General features: G+C 46.2%; 1 protein-coding gene across 1 annotated transcript in view; it reads left to right on the forward strand.

The window, feature by feature from the left end:
* The window catches only part of cpne4a (copine IVa), a gene marked incomplete at both ends in the record, with an annotated part of 274,780 nt that overhangs the window by 189,965 nt on the left and 64,699 nt on the right, over positions 1–20,116 (forward strand). Inside the window, one exon of the mRNA XM_079504392.1 lies at positions 18,429–18,483. Coding sequence (XP_079360518.1) covers positions 18,429–18,483 — 55 coding nt within the window. The remainder of the gene's footprint in view (positions 1–18,428; positions 18,484–20,116) is intronic.

The raw sequence follows: 20,116 nt of genomic DNA on the forward strand, positions 1-20,116 counted from the left end.
ATCTACGTCATCTCGTCCCTATAACACAAACATTAAATGCCATTAACAATAAAGAGAAGTTTGTTTTGACACCGTTTGTTTTACATCACCATTACATCACCTAATCAACATGAGTTCGAATTTAATATATTAGCGCCCCTCACTTCACACAGGGGTGATTTTTTATTCGATATTTCACTACAGTTACTATATCGTTACGCCCCTAATGTACACACGCCAACAACTTGGCATTGTTAGAGTTGAATTCACACCGGCAGCATAATTTCACTGCCACGTTCTGTCACGCATTGATGCGTTTTCAGACACACTGATGGCCTGTGACTCAACAAGGACCGACTGGGAAGCAAGACTGACGCATGTGAGGGAAGATTACAAATGAGATCCGGGGACAGTCCAGGGCCAACAGAATAGAACCAATAGCCGGGGAGCCAGCACCTGTGATGTCATGACATACTTTTTATTTGTGTTTTTTTCTATTCACTTGGTCATTAAGGTCCACAGAATGAGAGGTCTGCTCTGCCGTAAATATCGCGAAAAACATTTATGGCCATTTTTGCATAGACTTGCATAGATTCGGCCATATCCACTTAGAGAGAGAGAGAGGAGTGACCACTGCGTCTGGCCCATAGAGAGAGAGAGAGGAGTGACCACTGCGTCTGGCCCATAGAGAGAGAGATGAGTGACCACTGCATCTGGCCCATAGAGAGAGAGAGAGAGAGAGGAGTGACCACTGTGTCTGGCCCATAGAGAGAGAGAGAGAGAGGAGTGACCACTGCGTCTGGCCCATAGAGAGAGAGAGAGAGAGGAGTGACCACTGCATCTGGCCCATAGAGAGAGAGAGAGAGAGGAGTGACCACTGCGTCTGGCCCATAGAGAGAGAGAGAGAGGAGTGACCACTGCATCTGGCCCATAGAGAGAGAGAGAGAGGAGTGACCACTGCATCTGGCCCATAGAGAGAGAGAGAGGAGTGACCACTGCGTCTGGCCCATAGAGAGAGAGAGGAGTGACCACTGCGTCTGGCCCATAGAGAGAGAGATGAGTGACCACTGCATCTGGCCCATAGAGAGAGAGATGAGTGACCACTGCGTCTGGCCCATAGAGAGAGAGATGAGTGACCACTGCATCTGGCCCATAGAGAGAGAGAGAGAGGAGTGACCACTGCATCTGGCCCATAGAGAGAGAGAGGAGTGACCACTGCGTCTGGCCCATAGAGAGAGAGAGGAGTGACCACTGCGTCTGGCCCATAGAGAGAGAGATGAGTGACCACTGCATCTGGCCCATAGAGAGAGAGATGAGTGACCACTGCGTCTGGCCCATAGAGAGAGAGATGAGTGACCACTGCATCTGGCCCATAGAGAGAGAGAGAGAGGAGTGACCACTGCATCTGGCCCATAGAGAGAGAGATGAGTGACCACTGCATCTGGCCCATAGAGAGAGAGAGAGGAGTGACCACTGCGTCTGGCCCATAGAGAGAGAGAGAGAGGAGTGACCACTGCATCTGGCCCATAGAGAGAGAGAGGAGTGACCACTGCATCTGGCCCATAGAGAGAGAGAGAGGAGTGACCACTGCATCTGGCCCATAGAGAGAGAGAGAGAGGAATGACCACTGCATCTGGCCCATAGAGAGAGAGAGAGAGGAGTGACCACTGCGTCTGGCCCATAGAGAGAGAGAGGAGTGACCACTGCGTCTGGCCCATAGAGAGAGAGATGAGTGACCACTGCATCTGGCCCATAGAGAGAGAGATGAGTGACCACTGCGTCTGGCCCATAGAGAGAGAGATGAGTGACCACTGCATCTGGCCCATAGAGAGAGAGAGAGAGGAGTGACCACTGCATCTGGCCCATAGAGAGAGAGATGAGTGACCACTGCATCTGGCCCATAGAGAGAGAGAGGAGTGACCACTGCGTCTGGCCCATAGAGAGAGAGAGGAGTGACCACTGCGTCTGGCCCATAGAGAGAGAGAGGAGTGACCACTGCATCTGGCCCATAGAGAGAGAGAGGAGTGACCACTGCGTCTGGCCCATAGAGAGAGAGAGGAGTGACCACTGCGTCTGGCCCATAGAGAGAGAGAGGAGTGACCACTGCGTCTGGCCCATAGAGAGAGAGAGAGGAGTGACCACTGCGTCTGGCCCATAGAGAGAGAGAGGAGTGACCACTGTGTCTGGCCCATAGAGAGAGAGAGAGAGAGGAGTGACCACTACGTCTGGCCCATAGAGAGAGAGAGAGAGGAGTGACCACTGCGTCTGGCCCATAGAGAGAGAGAGATGAGTGACCACTGCATCTGGCCCATAGAGAGAGAGAGAGAGGAGTGACCACTGCATCTGGCCCATAGAGAGAGAGAGAGAGGAGTGACCACTGCGTCTGGCCCATAGAGAGAGAGAGAGGAGTGACCACTGCATCTGGCCCATAGAGAGAGAGAGAGGAGTGACCACTGCATCTGGCCCATAGAGAGAGAGAGAGGAGTGACCACTGCATCTGGCCCATAGAGAGAGAGAGAGAGGAGTGACCACTGCATCTGGCCCATAGAGAGAGAGAGAGGAGTGACCACTGCGTCTGGCCCATAGAGAGAGAGAGGAGTGACCACTGCGTCTGGCCCATAGAGAGAGAGATGAGTGACCACTGCATCTGGCCCATAGAGAGAGAGATGAGTGACCACTGCGTCTGGCCCATAGAGAGAGAGATGAGTGACCACTGCATCTGGCCCATAGAGAGAGAGAGGAGTGACCACTGCATCTGGCCCATAGAGAGAGAGAGAGGAGTGACCACTGCATCTGGCCCATAGAGAGAGAGAGGAGTGACCACTGCGTCTGGCCCATAGAGAGAGAGAGGAGTGACCACTGCGTCTGGCCCATAGAGAGAGAGAGATGAGTGACCACTGCATCTGGCCCATAGAGAGAGAGAGGAGTGACCACTGCGTCTGGCCCATAGAGAGAGAGAGGAGTGACCACTGCATCTGGCCCATAGAGAGAGAGAGAGGAGTGACCACTGCGTCTGGCCCATAGAGAGAGAGAGAGAGGAGTGACCACTGCATCTGGCCCATAGAGAGAGAGAGGAGTGACCACTGCGTCTGGCCCATAGAGAGAGAGAGAGGAGTGACCACTGCATCTGGCCCATAGAGAGAGAGAGAGAGGAGTGACCACTGCGTCTGGCCCATAGAGAGAGAGAGAGGAGTGACCACTGCGTCTGGCCCATAGAGAGAGAAAGAGGAGTGACCACTGCATCTGGCCCATAGAGAGAGAGAGGAGTGACCACTGCGTCTGGCCCATAGAGAGAGAGAGAGAGGAGTGACCACTGCATCTGGCCCATAGAGAGAGAGAGAGAGGAGTGACCACTGCATCTGGCCCATAGAGAGAGAGAGGAGTGACCACTGCATCTGGCCCATAGAGAGAGAGAGAGGAGTGACCACTGCATCTGGCCCATAGAGAGAGAGAGGAGTGACCACTGCATCTGGCCCATAGAGAGAGAGAGAGGAGTGACCACTGCATCTGGCCCATAGAGAGAGAGATGAGTGACCACTGCATCTGGCCCATAGAGAGAGAGATGAGTGACCACTGCGTCTGGCCCATAGAGAGAGAGATGAGTGACCACTGCATCTGGCCCATAGAGAGAGAGAGAGAGGAGTGACCACTGCATCTGGCCCATAGAGAGAGAGATGAGTGACCACTGCATCTGGCCCATAGAGAGAGAGAGGAGTGACCACTGCGTCTGGCCCATAGAGAGAGAGAGGAGTGACCACTGCGTCTGGCCCATAGAGAGAGAGAGGAGTGACCACTGTGTCTGGCCCATAGAGAGAGAGAGGAGTGACCACTGCATCTGGCCCATAGAGAGAGAGAGGAGTGACCACTGCGTCTGGCCCATAGAGAGAGAGAGGAGTGACCACTGCGTCTGGCCCATAGAGAGAGAGAGAGGAGTGACCACTGCGTCTGGCCCATAGAGAGAGAGAGGAGTGACCACTGTGTCTGGCCCATAGAGAGAGAGAGAGAGAGGAGTGACCACTGCGTCTGGCCCATAGAGAGAGAGAGAGGAGTGACCACTGCGTCTGGCCCATAGAGAGAGAGAGAGGAGTGACCACTGCATCTGGCCCATAGAGAGAGAGAGGAGTGACCACTGCGTCTGGCCCATAGAGAGAGAGAGGAGTGACCACTGCGTCTGGCCCATAGAGAGAGAGAGATGAGTGACCACTGCATCTGGCCCATAGAGAGAGAGAGGAGTGACCACTGCGTCTGGCCCATAGAGAGAGAGAGGAGTGACCACTGCATCTGGCCCATAGAGAGAGAGAGGAGTGACCACTGCGTCTGGCCCATAGAGAGAGAGAGGAGTGACCACTGCATCTGGCCCATAGAGAGAGAGAGGAGTGACCACTGCGTCTGGCCCATAGAGAGAGAGAGGAGTGACCACTGCATCTGGCCCATAGAGAGAGAGAGAGGAGTGACCACTGCGTCTGGCCCATAGAGAGAGAGAGAGGAGTGACCACTGCGTCTGGCCCATAGAGAGAGAGAGAGAGGAGTGACCACTGCATCTGGCCCATAGAGAGAGAGAGAGAGAGGAGTGACCACTGCATCTGGCCCATAGAGAGAGAGAGAGAGGAGTGACCACTGCATCTGGCCCATAGAGAGAGAGAGGAGTGACCACTGCGTCTGGCCCATAGAGAGAGAGAGAGGAGTGACCACTGCATCTGGCCCATAGAGAGAGAGAGAGAGGAGTGACCACTGCGTCTGGCCCATAGAGAGAGAGAGAGGAGTGACCACTGCGTCTGGCCCATAGAGAGAGAGAGAGGAGTGACCACTGCATCTGGCCCATAGAGAGAGAGAGAGAGAGGAGTGACCACTGCATCTGGCCCATAGAGAGAGAGAGGAGTGACCACTGCATCTGGCCCATAGAGAGAGAGAGAGGAGTGACCACTGCATCTGGCCCATAGAGAGAGAGAGAGGAGTGACCACTGCATCTGGCCCATAGAGAGAGAGAGGAGTGACCACTGCATCTGGCCCATAGAGAGAGAGAGAGGAGTGACCACTGCATCTGGCCCATAGAGAGAGAGAGGAGTGACCACTGCGTCTGGCCCATAGAGAGAGAGAGAGGAGTGACCACTGCATCTGGCCCATAGAGAGAGAGAGAGAGGAGTGACCACTGCGTCTGGCCCATAGAGAGAGAGAGAGAGGAGTGACCACTGCATCTGGCCCATAGAGAGAGAGAGGAGTGACCACTGCGTCTGGCCCATAGAGAGAGAGAGGAGTGACCACTGCGTCTGGCCCATAGAGAGAGAGAGGAGTGACCACTGCGTCTGGCCCATAGAGAGAGAGAGGAGTGACCACTGCATCTGGCCCATAGAGAGAGAGAGAGGAGTGACCAATGCGTCTGGCCCATAGAGAGAGAGAGAGGAGTGACCACTGCATCTGGCCCATAGAGAGAGAGAGGAGTGACCACTGCGTCTGGCCCATAGAGAGAGAGAGGAGTGACCACTGCGTCTGGCCCATAGAGAGAGAGAGGAGTGACCACTGTGTCTGGCCCATAGAGAGAGAGATGAGTGACCACTGCATCTGGCCCATAGAGAGAGAGAGAGAGGAGTGACCACTGCATCTGGCCCATAGAGAGAGAGAGAGGAGTGACCACTGTGTCTGGCCCATAGAGAGAGAGAGAGAGGAGTGACCACTGCATCTGGCCCATAGAGAGAGAGAGAGGAGTGACCACTGCGTCTGGCCCATAGAGAGAGAGAGAGGAGTGACCACTGCATCTGGCCCATAGAGAGAGAGAGAGAGGAGTGACCACTGCGTCTGGCCCATAGAGAGAGAGAGGAGTGACCACTGCGTCTGGCCCATAGAGAGAGAGAGAGGAGTGACCACTGCGTCTGGCCCATAGAGAGAGAGAGAGGAGTGACCACTGCGTCTTTTTTTTAAGCTCCCGGAAGAACGCTCTATACTTCCTCATTTGGCAACCAAAATTTGGCTGGCAAATGCGGAAGTGGGCGCTGGGGGGTTTCCTTGTGCTATATGCAGTTCCAGCTTTGACCAGTAGGCTTGACGGCTTCAACGTTGGGCCAGACCCTTCCGGGGGCTTGGTCTGGCCGGGGGTCGAGCCAGCAGAGAGTTGGTTAAAGATTGAACTTTGAACTGTAGTAGGCGTGGTCTAGGCCACGGGTTCTCAACCCGTGGGTCGTGACCCCTCGGGAGGTCGCCAAATAATTTTGGGGGGTTCCCAAATTATTTAAAAAAAAGGGGAAAAAAAGAAGAAAAAAATTCAACTGAATGGCTGGAAAATGGAAATTAAGAGTTTACATATAGTACATGCCTACGTGGTGCATGCATAAACTGTCCTTAATGATTATATCTGGTTTCAGTATTCATTTATGATATATTTTCTCTATTATTAAGCATTAGCAGTCAGTTTGTCTTGGTGGTGAGGAGGGGGGGCAGTCCCCAGCCATACAGATGTGCCTCTTGAGAACTTCACACTTCACCGTTGGCAAGACAGTGGATTGTCAGTAAATTGACAGAACGTTGTCAGTGAGGAAGAATTTGCAAAAGGTACATTGCATTTACAGTATGTTTAATGCTATTCAGATTATTTTTGAGTGGTGTAAACCACTCCTACAACTGGCTTTGTTAGTTTACGTGTCTGTCCGTACCAAAAAATCACACCCGTGTGAACTGAGTGGTGTAAGGTATTATATAGCCTGATCAGCTCTGACGTAATGAAATCAGCTCTGACATAATGAAATCACACCCGGGTGAACAGGGTGAACATAGCAACCATGCTCATTTCTTCTGCACTAACAAAGCCAGTTGTAGGAGTGGTTTACACCACTCAAAAATGAGCATGGTTGCTATGGTCACCCAGTTCACACGGGTGTGATTTCATTACGTCAGACATTACGTCAGACCACAGCTGATCAGTCTATATAAGACCTTACACCACTCAGTTCACACGGGTGTGATGTTTTTACAATGAAAAGAAGTGTTGAAAAGGCAGGGGGGAAAAAAGGTCTGTCCATGCGAGGATAATTCCAAGTGTCACTCGCATGTATTACTGGTTTGTGTGTCAAATCACAAAGCTATAGGAGGGAAGCAGACCAAGGATGGATTTATAAATAAGTAAGTACCAATAAGTGAAAGCGTTTGAGGCCACCAAGCTCTGCCTTATACAAGGTGCAATCAGTGTTCAGTGAGAAACACTTGGCCTGGTACAAACCTCAAAGCCCTGGGACAAACGACTGTTTCTATCGTGTGGGAGACACCAGACCAGAGAGAGAGAGAGAGAGAGAGAGAGAGAGAGAGAGATTTTTAGATTTTTTAAAAATCCTTTATTTTCTATTAAACTGTATCAGTTTTAAAACATGACATCATTCCAAAAATAGCAAAAACCCTATAACAATACATAATTAAAAACCAACTGTTCCTCCACAACAGAACACAGCGCCTCATTAAAGCACCACTGAAAAATAAAGAAATCAACATCATTCATAAGTGAATAGAAACCGAAGTCCACTGTGTTTCTGGCCCTTACCAATGCCTTAAACATTGGCAAGAGCTCCACCCCTGAACCATTCAACATTTGATTTTTCCTGGTTTTATAGATGGCCAATTTAGCCTGTCCCACAACAAAATTCAAAACCTGCCACTTTTTTGCATTGTCCTTGCTGTAACCAGCACCAAGAATAAAAGCCATTTCGCACCAGTCCTCATCACAACATGAAAAAAACACTTTTAAAATATCAAATAAACTTTGTAATCTGAAACATTCCATGAAACAATGAAAAATAGTTTCCGGCTCTTCACAGAAGGGGCACTTGGTGGACACTGAGGGATTTATCCTGGAGACAAAGCTGTTAACGCCAAGCGCTCCCTTCAAAATCCTCCACAGTAGATGCCCTGATCTCTTGTTCAAAGGTGGCTTATATAACACCCTCCACACACCCTGTTTCCACTCAGCTGTGTTTTGTTCAAAGCCTTTACACAGTATTTGTACAATGCTTTCCCCCCCAACATGTACAAGTCTGTAGTGGTCTCATTTTGGGGTCTCAAAAGGGAACCCACCAAGCCAGTTTGGTCCACTTCAAGACCCAACTCAGGGAACGGATCCCCTCCATCAGGATGCTCCACACTAGAGACTGACACGGGAGTGGATTTTCACTCCTGTCCTGTCCCACTCCCACAGAAAAAATCCTGTCCTGTCCCAATCCTGGGCCAGAGTTAAAAAAAAATCCCATCCTGTCCCACTCCTGTAGAATGACTCCTGATCCCATCCCGCTCCCACTCGAAATTACTCCCGCTCCCATCCCGCTCCTGTTTTTTTTCTTTTTTAGTCATTGATCGATCGATCCATCTATCCATCTATAGGCCTATCTATCTATCACTTCAACTTCAAGTGATAGATATCACTTCAACTACCAATACAATTCAAATAAGTGTTGGATTTAACTTTGACTACCAAATACAATTATGACACGTTTTTTCCCTGAACAGAACTTAAAGCTTAACAGTTAACTCTTTGAGCGTTTCAAGGATTTCTATATAGTTTGTAGACTTCTCTATGGCCAGAATGGCGTTTTTGAATGATTTATTGAAAAGTCTCTGTTGTGAATGTGTGACAACGAAAGACCTTCAGAGAAAACTGAGTTGATAAAATGTTTAGTTCTTGTGTTGGAAGCCATTTAAAAGAGCCTGCATTTACACTGTTTCTGTTTCTAGGACAACCAAAAAAAGTTATGCCCGGTTGAAGTTTTATTTTCTAAATAACTTTTTTTCTGCTGGGCATACATAGCCATGCAATATCTCATTTTAAAGGGTGAGTTGTCTAGTTCAATTAAAATAAAATAAAAAGTTTCTCACATGTACCACTGTAGATATTTTGCCATCTATAAATAGCATGGTCAGTCATGATCAATCTGACCTATCCAGCTAAAAGTCCCCATAGCTCTGAAATTGGAACATCATATAAACTCAATTCTTTTTTGGGGTAAAATTAGACATTCTAACGCACATTTTGATATATACCATGTTTACATAGTCTTACCAGTACCTTGTCTATTCATGCATGTATCTCAAAAACCTGTTATGAAGAAACACAGTTTTGATAAAAAACACATCCAAGGACATTGTTTTGATATGACTTGGTGCCCATGATATGTATCAAAATATAGACTTGAATGTATACTGTATTATAAAAAAGAAATTGAGTTATTACCATCTACCGTTACAGAGTAAATCACAGTTGAAACTTGCTTAGTCATATACAATAAACCTCACAATAGTGAACAAAATAGTCATGACAGGTCTAACTCATTGTAAAAGCGTCTTTTATTTTTTACGACTACTAACATAATAAAATGATAAATATTACAGAAAATAAATAGGCCTACATACAAAACAGTTACTCCTCCCCTAGCTCTGATCCATAGCTCTAAATGCGCATTTAGAGCTATGGATCAGAGCTACTCCTCCCAAATGTCCCCAAACCCAGTCCTTGACGGTGTGTGAGTTAACCTGACTCCGCCATATGGGGCAGCAGAGTGTACACTGTGTTCCCCCCTCCTGCTCCCATCTGGGAACTCTCAGGCAGACTTGATGCCCGGCCACAAAACGGCCTGGCCAATCAGCAGCAGCTTCTAGCAACTTCTAGCAGCAGCTTCTAGCTTCTACTAGCTGCTGCTGATTGGCCAGGCCGTTTTGTGAGCAACTTCGCTTCTAGCTGCTGCTGATTGGCCAGGCCGTTTTGTGGCCGGGCATCAAGTCTGCCTGAGAGTTCCCAGATGGGAGCAGGAGGGGGGAACCCAGTGTACTCTCTGCTGCCCCATCTGGCGGAGTCAGGTTATGTGTGAGTAGGCTAAATAAAAAAAACACCCAAAAACTGCCCCCCCTGAAATGAATGAATGAATGAATCCGGTTCAGTGTCGGAGAACGCCATCGCAGTCTTGACTCTTCATCCTCCTCCTCCTCCTCCTCATCTGATGCCAGTTCTAAATATATAAAAAGAAATAAACATTTTAGCTGTAGTCAGTGCACGCTACTATTACATGGCGTTTTACCCGGCTGCTGGCGATCAATGATTTTATTGTGCAGTGTCTTTGTGGGCCGAGTCGTGGCATGACAAATACAAATAGATGCTTGTATAAGTAGTATCACGATAAAATAATATGGCAACGTTAGAATGAAACACCAATGAGTGATCGGTGGTAATGTAGCTAGCTGCCCAGGGTATATCCAGCACCATTGCGTCGCAATCATCCAGCAACATTGGTACTGGCTATTGCCCGGGCTTGTGGCCCGGCCAATAGCCAGTACCATTTGTGCAGTGTTTGTTAGCAACTACTACTAGCCAACAGCCAGTGGAATGTGGTGACGTGATGGTGCTGGATATACGCTGGGCAGCTACATTACACGCGATCACTCATTGGTGGTGTCATTCTAACGTCGCCATATTATTTTATCGTGATACTAATTATACAAACATCTATTTGTATGCCACGATGCCACGATTCGGCCCACAAAGACACAGTACAATACATTCATTTGATCAGATGTTTTTGTTAGCTACGTCGATCACCTATAGTACCGACCCTTGTTATATATTCTCCGACTATGCATGTCACGATGACTAAACCAGTTAGATCTATCCATATATGGTTCTACCACATCTATCTGATATCAGCACTAGGTCGGCTCGGGCCAAATATAGGGATCGTCTTACTAGACATGTCATATTAGGGCATTTTCGAATACAATAAAATTACCTTTTAGCGAAGGCATCAGCCTTGGTGGTAACTCCGGTGGGGAGAAGAAAAAACATTGCACACGTGTAATCCGCGAGGGTGGATGTTGCAGCCCGGCCAACGGTCTGGGACTGGAGAATGCCACTGGACACGGATGGATCATTTTTCAGATTGTTTTTTTTGCGGCGACTGCAAACCTGGCTGAAAAACTCTTCCTCCAGTGCCCACCTCGGAGGAGTCAACCAACCCCCCTGTTCACTGGGGGCTGGGCGTCAGTTTCCAATAGGAAAGCATACACGTGTGTCACGTGACACGGGAATTCTGGGAAATGTAGTTGATATTTATGCTCAATACTATATACAGAGGTGCGGACCGAATTAATATATTGGTATTAATAAAAAAAGAGAACTACGGAAAATCACGTACAGGGCAGAAAAGACTAATGCAAAACTCCACGTGTTTTCCAGTAGTAATCTGTCTAAGGGTTAACAAGTGCTTTGTCAATTAAGATAAAAAAAACAACCTCAGTGTTAATTTAACTCTATATGAATAATTATTCAGTGTACAAGTCTATGTGTATGGCAGTGGTTCCCAGGGGTCCTTGAGAGTTCCAGGGGGTACCCAGTTAAATAATAGTTTGGAACCAAATGGACCCTTATGGGTCTGTAACAAATTATGTTATGGGAGTGTACAAATGGAACCAAATGTTGTTCCATTTGTACACTCAGAGTTAAATTAACATAGATTTTACAATATAATGTGGGGGTCCCAGCGATAAAAATGCCATTAAATGGGGGTCCGTAGACTAATGCATGTCAAACTGGGGGTCCTTGAAATTAAAATGGTTGAGAATCACAGCTAGAACCGTAATAAAAAATCTTCTCTTATGGGGGTCCCTGCCCCTGGCATCTTTTCAAATGGGGGTGCGCGGGCTAATAAATGTCGATTTAGGGGTCCTTGACATGAAAATGTTTGGGAACCACTGGTGTATGCGACTCGGTTGGGAGAAAGAAGGGAGACGATGTATTGTAGAACATTCGCTCAGACAGCTGTTCAGGAAGCTAGCTACAGTAACAGTGTTAGCATGTAGCTAACGTAGCATCACAATTGAAAGTTGCAACGTTGCCACTGCCAGGGGAAACAAATGCATCAGGATGATCTGGCTATAAATAATCGATAAAATCACGGCACCGGCGCGATGCAGAATCATACACGGCCGCATTGCGATGTCTTCATATAAAACTGTATAAGACGTCCAGCCCGACTGGATTGCATGGAGGAGGTTTTTGTGTTGTGGAAGCACTAGCACTGCTGGATTATGGGTAACTATGTATGTAGTTCTTTTGATTTGCGTCAGCAAGTCAAAAGAGTGTTGGCTCACAGAAAGATGACTACAACAAAAATGGGTGCTTCTGTTCTTTTGGTTGGAACTTGGCAGCGAGACCAACGTCATTCACGCTCCTGCACACTCCCGTTGACTTTCATTCCCGTCCCGTCCCGATCACGGGACTAATACAAATATGAATCCCATCCCACGGGAATCCCGCGGGAATCCCGTGTCCCGCGGGAGTCCCGACAAAATGTCAGTCTCTACTCCACACCACTGAAATAGTCCTGTAGCATATCCAGTTCCTCCTTACTCAGCCTCTTAATCCATTCGTTTAAAATGTCTCTTGTGTGCCGCCTTGATCTTAGACCCAGTAAGGAAGCTGCTGCCTCTGTGTTGTAAAATCCTGGACCTGCTACATCCACAACGTGCTTGAGTTTTACTGTCCCAGCTGACACCAGACGCTGTGTGAGCCCAGGTCTGCTTCCATCCTGCACATCCAGTCGGGCCCCATGTGTTAAAGGCTCCTCTAGGAGCCAGTGCAAAGAAGATGCAGGCTCCAGTCTATTCCATTTAAAAAGAGACCAAGCCCTGAAAACTCCCTGATAAAAGGAAGACAAATCACACAACCTAATACACTTGCAGTTTACCAAAAACAAAGAAGCATCTAGCCCCAAACCTGCAACCTTTCTTAAAATTATGTCCATTAATGGCTTCCAAACCACTTCAGAGCCTCCTGTGAGGTACCGTTGTATGTGCTGTAACCTGAAAGCTGCTGTTCTGCTTTCAAGGTGAATTAGCCCCTGACCCCCCTCCTCTTTTGACAGGTAAAGTACACTCTGTGAAACCCAATGCAATTTGTCCCAAAAGAAATTGATCATTATTGATTGCAGTTTATTTAACAGACCAGCAGGGGGCTCCATGCATTTCAGCTTGTGCCAAAGAGTTGATGCCACTAGATTATTAATGATCAGAACCCTCCCTCTGTAAGACATTTGTGGTAATAGCCACCTCCATTTTGCCAGCTTTCCCTCCACCTTTTCCACCACTCCTTCCCAGTTCTTTTCTTCAGTCTGTTTATCGCCCAAATAAACCCCCAGGTACTTCAAGCCTCCCCTCCTCCACATTAACCCTCCTGGCAGCTTAGGTAAACCTTCAGACCAACTCCCAACTGCCAAGGCCTCACTTTTGGCCCAGTTTACTTTTGCAGATGAAATTTTACCAAAGGTTTCAACAATATGTCCTAACTTTGTGACATCATCTTGGTTTTCATATGCAGATAAAATAAAACGTGTGTTAAAATCAGAAAAGCGTAAACCATTAATCTTGGAGCGAATATTGTGCAACATAGGTTCTATTGACAAAGAGTAGAGCATACCGGACATTGCACACCCCTGCCTAATTCCCCGTGTTGCTTTGAAAGGTTTACATAGACCCCCATTGAACTTCAATACACTTTCAATGTCTTCATACATCACCTTGATCCTGGCAATAAAACCATCACTGAGGCCGTACCTCTGCAACACTTTCCAGAGGTAACAGTGCTCAGTTCGGTCAAATGCCTTCTCCTGGTCTAACGAAACGAGACCAGCATCTATGCCCAAAGAACTGGAGACGTCCAAAATGTCTCGAATTAGTGACACATTGTCAACTATGGACCTGCCGGGCGGGCACGCAGTATGTCTGGGTCCGGTGGACGACCTGCTCCAACACCTTCTTCAGCCTGTTGGCCAGGGCTTTGGACAGCAGCTTATACTCCGTGCACAATAGAGAGACCGGGCGCCAGTTCTTTATTTCCTGAAGGTCACCCTTCTTTGGCAATAGAGTCAATAATGCCCTCCTGCAGCTCTGAGGCAGAAAAGAGTCTTTAAAGCATTCGTTGTAGACTTCCAAAATGTCTCCTTTAAGAGTGTCCCAAAAAGCCTTGTAGAACTCAGGTGGTAGTCCATCTATGCCAGGGGCCTTACCCCCTTGCATACTCTGCAGCGCTGCATGTAGCTCCTCTGTAGTCAGAGGACCCTCCAGCTCTTTGTTGGTCCCCTTGGAAACCTTGGGCAGCCCACTGCAGAACAGATCAAAAGCCTCCTCATCCTCACTGTATTCACTGTTGTACAGGTGGGAATAAAAGTCCACTGCTCTCTGGCGGATGTCACTGGCCTCAGTGAGCAGTTGACCGCCGTCAGAGCGCAGAGCATGGATGAATCTGCTCTGTCCCTTCTTCTTCTCCAGGCCGAAAAAAAACTTTGACGGCGAGTCCATTAGGGCCTCGCTCTGGAACCGGGACCGGACCAGCGCCCCCTGCGCCTTAGAGCCCAGCAGGTCAGCCAAAACGGCTTTTTTGTATTTGAGGTCATCAATACTGCCTCGATTTCCTGTGGAAGCTACATTCTGCAGCTCCACGATTTCAATCTCCAGATCATTCATGGATCTGGTGATGTTACGGGAGACATTGAAAGTGTACTGTTGACAAAACAGCTTGATTTCCACCTTTCCACAATCCCACCATTGTTTCAAGGAAATAAAATCTCTCTTTCTAGATTGATACCCACTCCAAAGAAAAATAAAACTCTCTCTAAAATTCACATCTAATAAAAGAGCAGTGTTAAAGTGCCAGTATGCAGATCTGTGCTTTACATTTGCAATAAAAACACTACACAGTACCATTGAGTGGTCTGAAAAACCAACAGGCAGTATATTACACTTTTTAAAAATACTGAAATGATGTTTAAAACAATACAATCTGTCCAATCTGGCCATAGAAAAAAGACTGTCTCTGCTCTGGACCCATGTATATTGTCTTGTCTTGTCATGCATTTCTCTCCAAACATCAGTTAAAGTGTGTGTTTCCACCAGCCGCTGCATGGCTGCTTTAGAAGGACCATGAGGCTCAACATGATTGCGGTCAACCTGATCATTTTCTGTACAATTAAAATCTCCAGCCAGGTATAAATATCCTTCAGGCCCACACAGATTCAAAATGTTGTTGAGTTCCTTTAAAAAGTGAACTCTAACATTTCCCAAATTAGGAGCATATACATTAATGAATACCATAGTAAAAAGTTCATACTTGGCCCTGACAACTATTGCCCTTCACAATTTCCTCAACCTCATAGGATTTTGGCACAAAATCTTTGGAGAAGAGAATTGCCACTCCACCGCTGTTGTTGTGAAGGTGGCTTAAAACAACCTCTCCTTCCCACTCCATCCTCCAGTCAGTCTCGTTAAACGTGTCACTGTGCGTTTCCTGGACTAAAGTCACATTAACATTTTTTAATTTTACCAATTCAAAAAAACTTGCTCTTTTCTTCACATCTCTGGCACCATTTAAATTAAGTGTGGCAACCCTGAAATCACTCATGACTTCTAAAAAAAAAAACAAAAAAAAAACCCACAGAAGACAGCTAGTCTTGTTTTGCATTTGAGGCTTCATTTAACTTGGAATTGAGTTTCTGAACCATTTTTTTCAGTCTGTACACTTCTTGAGAGGTATAACCATTCTCTGATTTGTCTTTCATCTGAGATCTGACAGATTTTAAGAACAATTTTTCATCCCCAAAATGATCTCCAACCTCTACATTTTTCATGTTTTTAGTTGTCTGCAGAAACCTTTGAATTTGCCTGATTTCATAGTGTTTTTCCTGGGGTGAGTTCACAGACTGTGGACCAAACATAGGCTGACTTGAAAAACTATATTGAGACAAATCACTGTCATCACAATCCCCCCATTCCTCTCCTCCTCCCTACTCCTCCTCCTCCTCCTCCTCCTCTTCCTCCTGTTTCTCCTTCTGGGTGAGAACATCTGCTTTCAAACCTTTTTTGGCTTGAGTGCCCTTACTATCCTTTCCTTTTCTTTTGAGAGTATTAACCTATGCAGTTATGTCCATCTGAACTGTTTCATCACTATTAACAACCACACTTCCTTTCTGACTGCTCTGTGCCTGTCTTTCACTGTCTTTCTGTTTCTCCTGTTCTCCTGAACCCGTTGCCTGCTCTGTCCCCGTTGCGACAGGGGAGGATTGGTCATGAACTGTAACATTGACCTTAACCCTAGCCTTAGGCACCGGTAACGGTGCCTGGACTGTCTGCTCCTCCTCACTCACACCGTCCTGACTCTGCTGCGCGCCCCCCGCAGCCCCCTCCTCCTCCCCCCGTTCAGTAGACGCGTCTGTGTCTCCTCCCCCAGGACACGCACGGGCCAAGTGCCCCTCCAATCCACATTTAAAGCACTTCAAAGTGCCAGAAGTTGCATACACTGTATAATTAAAATCATCGACTTTGACGCTAAACACCAGATTGAGTTCCTCATCTGTCCTATTCAGGATCATAAGGACCTGCCGTCTATGCGATACGACGTGTTTCAATAGTGGGGACTTGCACCCTGACGGCAGCTTTTTGATCGATGAAATAATCTTTCCATACCTGGACAATTCTCTCGCCAAATCGGCGTCATTAATGAACGGCGGGACATTAGAAATCATGACTCTTTTGGACGGTGTAGAAAGGGGAGACACAGAAACAAATGATCCATTTATCACAACACCACGCTCCACCAAAACATGTACTTTGTCAACACTGTCAACAAAAATCACAACCGCGCCATTCATACGAGCGGCATATTTCACACTGTTGTAACCAACAACTTCTCCGACAGCTAAACCACATTGTTCTACTGTACAAGGAATAGCAGAGGCGATCTTAATGCCGTTTTTCCTTGTCAGTCCGGGTATTAGCATATTCATTGTTTAACAAACAAATTAACAATGCGCCCAGCACAGCGGCTGGCCGCACACGGAACACCAAAATAAAACAAAACCCACTATGAAAACTGTTACTAAATAACAAATCAAGGAAAAAAAAAGAAAGCAAAGTTTGAAAGAAACAAACTTAGGAGACAAACCAAACGCTTCTCACTCACTCAGCAGCACATCCACACCCACTCAGAGAGAGAGGGGGAGAGAGAGAGAGAGAGAGAGAGAGAGAGAGAGAGAGAGAGAGAGAGAGAGAGAGAGAGAGAGAGAGAGAGAGAGAGAGAGAGAGAGAGACAGTAACCTGACCAATGCATGGACAACCAGACCTGAACATGGTGACCGACGCAGAGCTTTCCTTGTACAATATTAATAGACAGGTTTATACTAGTACGTAGATGAAAACATTATACATTAAAGATGGAGTGCCACAATTTTTTTCCAGCCTAAAACATGATCATCAGGTCTTATTGTTATATAAGGAGGTATAATTTTTTCCAAAAAGTGTACAGTATTTTTTTAAATGTTGTTTTTATGTGGGCACGCCCACCAGTTCATTAAGTATGCCTGGTTTGCCTGGTGGGTGGTGATCCACATGAACTGAAGCCTCACCCACAGCTGTAGTTGTAAAGGGGGAGGGGTTAGGGGAGGGGCTGATAGTGTGGTGTCACTATATTACTGTTTATTTCATTGGCCCGTTTGACTGTCAAGGGTTCAGCCTCCAGGAAGAAACCCTAAATACAAAGTTAATACACCATTGCACATAAAAACGACTCCAGGTTGTCTAATGAAGTACTGTCACCTCATAGACACATGAAAAACTGGAAAACTACACAAATTGTGGCACTCCATCTTTAAACATTATATCAAAACTATTCTCAGGATAGTTTTGCCAGTTAAAGAGAAAGAACGAAAGAGAGAAAGAGAGAAAGAGAGAAAGAGAGAGATAAAGAAAGAAAGAAAGAAAGAAAGAACTTATTGTTTCTGAATGTTGACATCTGCAGCCAGGGAAAGGAATTGAACCAGGAGAAGCTCAGTTGCAGAATTACACCACCATAGTGTATGCAGTATGGACTGAGATACAAACGTCATAGTGTGTACATTATGGACTGAAATAAAACAACAACAAACGCGCAAAAACCCAGTGAGGTCAAGTCAGCAAGGACAGACTATACGCTTCACTTTTTTTACTGAGCTGGCCTACATCAATACATCATGGACTGTATTTTCCCTTCACCTTGGACCATATAGATTAATGCAGCTACCGTATTCATTGATTTTCTTATTCCTTCAGTGTGTATGAATGGGGACTTTCATAGGATATTTCAAATGAATGCATTACCAAGTGTGTGTTCATTGCCACGTGTGTGCGTGCATGCGTGCGTGCGTGCGTGCGTGCGTCTTAATAACTGGCATCACAGGAGCAAAGATGATAGCAAATGACAAGCAGTATAGTAACTATTATCTTCTGATCTTTCCATAAATTATGCAATATGTACATTCAGTCATATCTCATAAATATGTAGCATATGTTGCCTATAACCTAAAAAAACAATCTCTCTCTCCCCTCTCTCTCTCTCTCTCTCTCTCTCTCTCTCTCTCTCTCCCCTCTCTCTCTCTCTCTCTCTCTCTCTCTCTCTCTCTCTCCAGTGATAAAATGTTTCCTGCGTTTGGTTTCGGAGCACGGATCCCGCCTGACTTCAAGGTAATGTCTCAATAAAAGCCTCCCACGTACAGGGTCGGCTGTGCGTGTATACGCGTGTGCGTGAATGGAGTGATGTGGACAGTGGGATTTAGAGAACAGAACAGAACATCTCTCCCTGATGAAAACCTATATATGAAAAGTCTTAACCTATTTTGACCTGAGATCAGATTCTAAAAAGGTCTGTTTGAAAATGTCTGTTTTCTGAAAAAGCTATGTTTCTATGTCAGTCGTTCTTCGATTTAAAAAAAATAGCAGACCTATACAAGCTCGTAGCGCGCTATGAGCTTGTAGATCTGCTATTTTTCAATAGCTAAAGCACAACATAATGCTAACACCAAAAGGGGTTCCCGCCCAAAATGGGTTTTAAGAAGAGCGTGGGATGAAATTATAACTACATTGGATCCCTGGAAACACAGATCCTTTCTTTTCCTCCCCATTTCCTGAAAAGTAAAAGATGGAGTGCCGTGATTTTTTGGTTTTTTTTTCCCCCCAGTTTTTCATGTGTTTGAGGTGACAATACGTGTGGTTGTATATGTGCAATGATTTTCAAGATGACTTCCAACATGGCAGCCGTGGCCATAGATATATATAAACTCTAGATAGCTCACCCGTGCTGTTGGCCAATGGAGAGCGACGTCGTTACGTGGCGGCCATCTTACCTCGGGACACATAACATTGTGTCTATGGGGCATGTACTCTTAAATGACCATAACTTGCTCAATTTTCAACCGATTTTCAAACGGTTTGGTTTGTTATAAACGTCAGAGACGTCCGCATACGTATATGATTTTATACGACGTTCATATAAAAAACATAAATTAAGCAGATAAGCGTCCTGAATCATAGCCACGTTGACAACGTTTGTAATAAACCAACCCGTTTGTAAATCCGTCAAGATTTGAGCGAGTTATGACTGTTTCTGTTTGAGCTGCCATTGAACATACTGTACTGTAGCCCCGAAGTAAGATGGCTGCCGGGTGAACGACGTCAGAAACTCCGCCTTGAGCCATCTAGTGTTTATATATATCTATGGCCGTGGCAGCCAGCCAAGCTTAAATTGGCTATACTGTATATCTCAATAGAATATATTTATATGAATGATTTGTCACTTGATTCTGGTACCTGTGGACATGCTTATGAACATAACAAAAATCTAGGAAAATATACCTTTGGGAAAGGCTCTATTTTCAAGATGGTGTCCAAAACGGCGCCCGGGAGCTTAAAATTGCTATATCTCAATCCATCTTGAAAATGAAGCCTTTCCTGGAGGTAGATTTTGGTAGACTTTTAGTATGTTATTTAGCATGGCCAATACTACCAGAATCAAGTGAAAAATATTTTGTATCAATTTTTTCTATTGAGATATACAGTATAGCGGTGCCAGCTTCTATTTTGAACGGCATCTTGAAAATGAAGCCTTCCGGAAGGTGTATTTTCCTAAATCTTTTGTATGTTCATAAGCATGTCTACAGGTACAAGAATCAAGTGAAAAACCTTTTGTATATTTCTTTTCAATTGAGATATACAGTATAGCTGCTTATAAGCTTTATAAGCCTGCCATTTTTAACGTCATCTTGGAAATGACGCCTTTCCCAAAGGTATATTTTCCTAAATTTGTAGTATGTTCTTAAGC

Source organism: Electrona antarctica (genome assembly GCF_951216825.1).
Source record: "Electrona antarctica genome assembly, chromosome: 6".
Taxonomy (NCBI): Eukaryota; Metazoa; Chordata; class Actinopteri; order Myctophiformes; family Myctophidae; genus Electrona; species Electrona antarctica.